The following is a 2,475-nucleotide window of genomic DNA, read 5'->3' on the forward strand; positions in this document are numbered from 1 at the left end:
GGGGACGGCTTGCGCAGATAGCCCTCGTGTAGCTTTTGCGCGAAATTCAAAACAAACAAGACACTATAATTTTCCATTTAAACGAGGTAACTGTTTAATTAGAGAGATTATTACTGATAATAATAAATCTTTTTGTAACAATTTATTTACATAATACGCTGCAAAGAAGAATTTACATTTTTCTAATTAAATTTCTTCGTATCTTTTAAATCAATAAAAACAAGATATCAAGAATCAGTTTAACCGAATAGCAGAAAATACTAAAAACGAATAATTTTCCTAAACTTCACAGTACATAAACAAAAAAAATTGTAGCTAAGAAATTTGTTCAAGTTTTATTTCCGTATTTTTTTTTATTAAATCTTGTTCGAGGTTTTGTTGTACAGTCTCAATTATATCTCGAGTTGGTTTTCGATAGCGTAATTCTTTTTTCCGGTGTTTGATGGGCGCCGTACGAAACTCTAACACGCATGCTCCAAGTCACGAAGATTTACGTAAGGAAGAGCACCGTGGTAACACTAAGAGTCGTTCCACGCATTCTCGCCAGGGGTCGCTTCAACATTCTAGCCTAAGGTAACATTTTTATTATTTAGCTATACAGAAAAGTGTGCTTATATTTGTAAATAAAGTCGAGATGTTTTTTTTAATTATATAATAGTTTAATAAACACTAGGTAAGAAAACATCAAGTCTTAAATCCTATTTTTCTAAATTATTAATTTTTTTTAGCCCAGTGTGTATTAGAAAAATAAATACATATATAATTGATTAATTTCTAATAACCAAAGATATACTTTTCACCCTTAAAAGTAATACATGTATTTTATTATATATATATATATCAGTATTGACAAAGGACACAATGAGTCGAAAAAGGATTGGCAACACACTGTCGAATTTTTACGACGTGGAACCAGTCGACGTAGAAGACCCAATGAACAGGTTTGGTTTAAAATACATGCACAAAGACTTCATTATCGCATGACTTCTTGGCTCTTCAGGTTGCAACTTGTATGAGCATGCTGTAATTTTAAATGATATGCGTTTCTCTTTGAAGTTTGAATATGTTTCTGTTACTTATATGGTAAAATACTGCGATATTATCGAAATTGAATATTTACCTTGTTGAAAATGTACTGCAAGAGTTTTTATTTCTGTTATTAGTCAGAATACTTTTACTGTCATCATAGAATACTTAGTAAAATAAAACAAGCTTAAATCGTATTTTCCAACAGTATAATGTTTGTTAATTTCTTTTTTTACAACTTTTAGAGGCGCCATCTAGCAAACAAACAATAATCTCAGGCACACGTATTATATTTCTGTATAGATAAATAACATTTATAACTGATTAATTGGTCTTATTTAGACACAATAATTTATTATAATACTGAAATAATGCTTGTATTTACTCTACTCGCTATCATAAAAATGGCGGAATAAATTTCTTTTGTTTAATAGGTCAGATTCATCAAAGGTTAAGAAAACAATAGTACAAGTACACGCAACAGAAAATATTTACAATTTTCCTGTGACTCTTTTCTCCGAAGCTTCGTATTATCCAAAGGTCAAAGTAATAGTTTCATTCTTATGATTTTATAATCGTAAAAATGTGAAATCTGTCGACGTTAGGTTTAGTGAATGATAAAGTCACGGGTATGCAAACAGTAATGAAACAATTTAAAATTAATGAATGCGAGCCTAAGTAATAAGGTAACTACGTAAATATGAATACAACTATTGTAGCTTAAATTTGTTTGTTTGTTTCTGAACCTCGCGCAAAGCTACACGAGGGCTATGTGCGCTAGCCGTCCCTAATTTATCAGTGTAAGACTAGAGGGAAGGCAGCTAGTCATCACCACCCACCACTAACTCTTGGGTTACTCTTTTTACCTACAAATAGAGGGATTGACCGTAAGTTTATAACGCCCCCACGGCTGAAAGGGCGAGCATGTTTGGTGTGACATGGATTCGAACCCGCGACCCTCAGATTGCGAATCGAGCGCCCTAACCGCCTGGCCATACCAAGAAGAATAACGAATGTTTGACCATTTAAAGAGATGAGCAGATTATTACTTCATTTATTTTTTACTCGTTAGATGTCGCTTTAAAAGGAAAATTAAACTGGTATTTCTCTATGGTACTTCAGGAAGCAGGCAAGGAGAAACTTCGTGGCAGTAAACAAGAGGTTAAAGATAGATCGCAATCCCCTTCTCATCATACATCACCCCCACCCCTCCGAGGAACATCTCTAACCCCTACATGGCGATCTTCTTCTCCTTGCCGTGGCGTTTCAAATACGGTAACGGATCTTGGAGACCTAGAGAAGCACGAGACGACTCACTGGAGAGAGAAAGGTAGAAATTTATTTCACTTTTTTAAGTTTTTTTTTAGAAGGCAGATTTCATAAAATACATAACAGTGAAACTTACTAATTTCGTGTAATGTCACCTCTCAAATTAAAACTTGACTTCAA

At 33.6% G+C, this 2,475-nt stretch overlaps 1 protein-coding gene across 1 annotated transcript in view; it reads left to right on the forward strand.

Annotated features, from left to right (window-relative positions):
• Window positions 1-2,475, forward strand: part of LOC111085360 (voltage-dependent calcium channel type A subunit alpha-1-like) — an 11,742-nt gene that overhangs the window by 5,214 nt on the left and 4,053 nt on the right. The window contains exons 4-6 of the mRNA XM_022383577.1: window positions 419-573; window positions 845-941; window positions 2,149-2,356. Coding sequence (XP_022239285.1) covers window positions 419-573; window positions 845-941; window positions 2,149-2,356 — 460 coding nt within the window. The remainder of the gene's footprint in view (window positions 1-418; window positions 574-844; window positions 942-2,148; window positions 2,357-2,475) is intronic.

Source organism: Limulus polyphemus, unplaced genomic scaffold (genome assembly GCF_000517525.1).
Source record: "Limulus polyphemus unplaced genomic scaffold, Limulus_polyphemus-2.1.2 Scaffold348, whole genome shotgun sequence".
NCBI classification, from domain to species: Eukaryota; Metazoa; Arthropoda; class Merostomata; order Xiphosura; family Limulidae; genus Limulus; species Limulus polyphemus.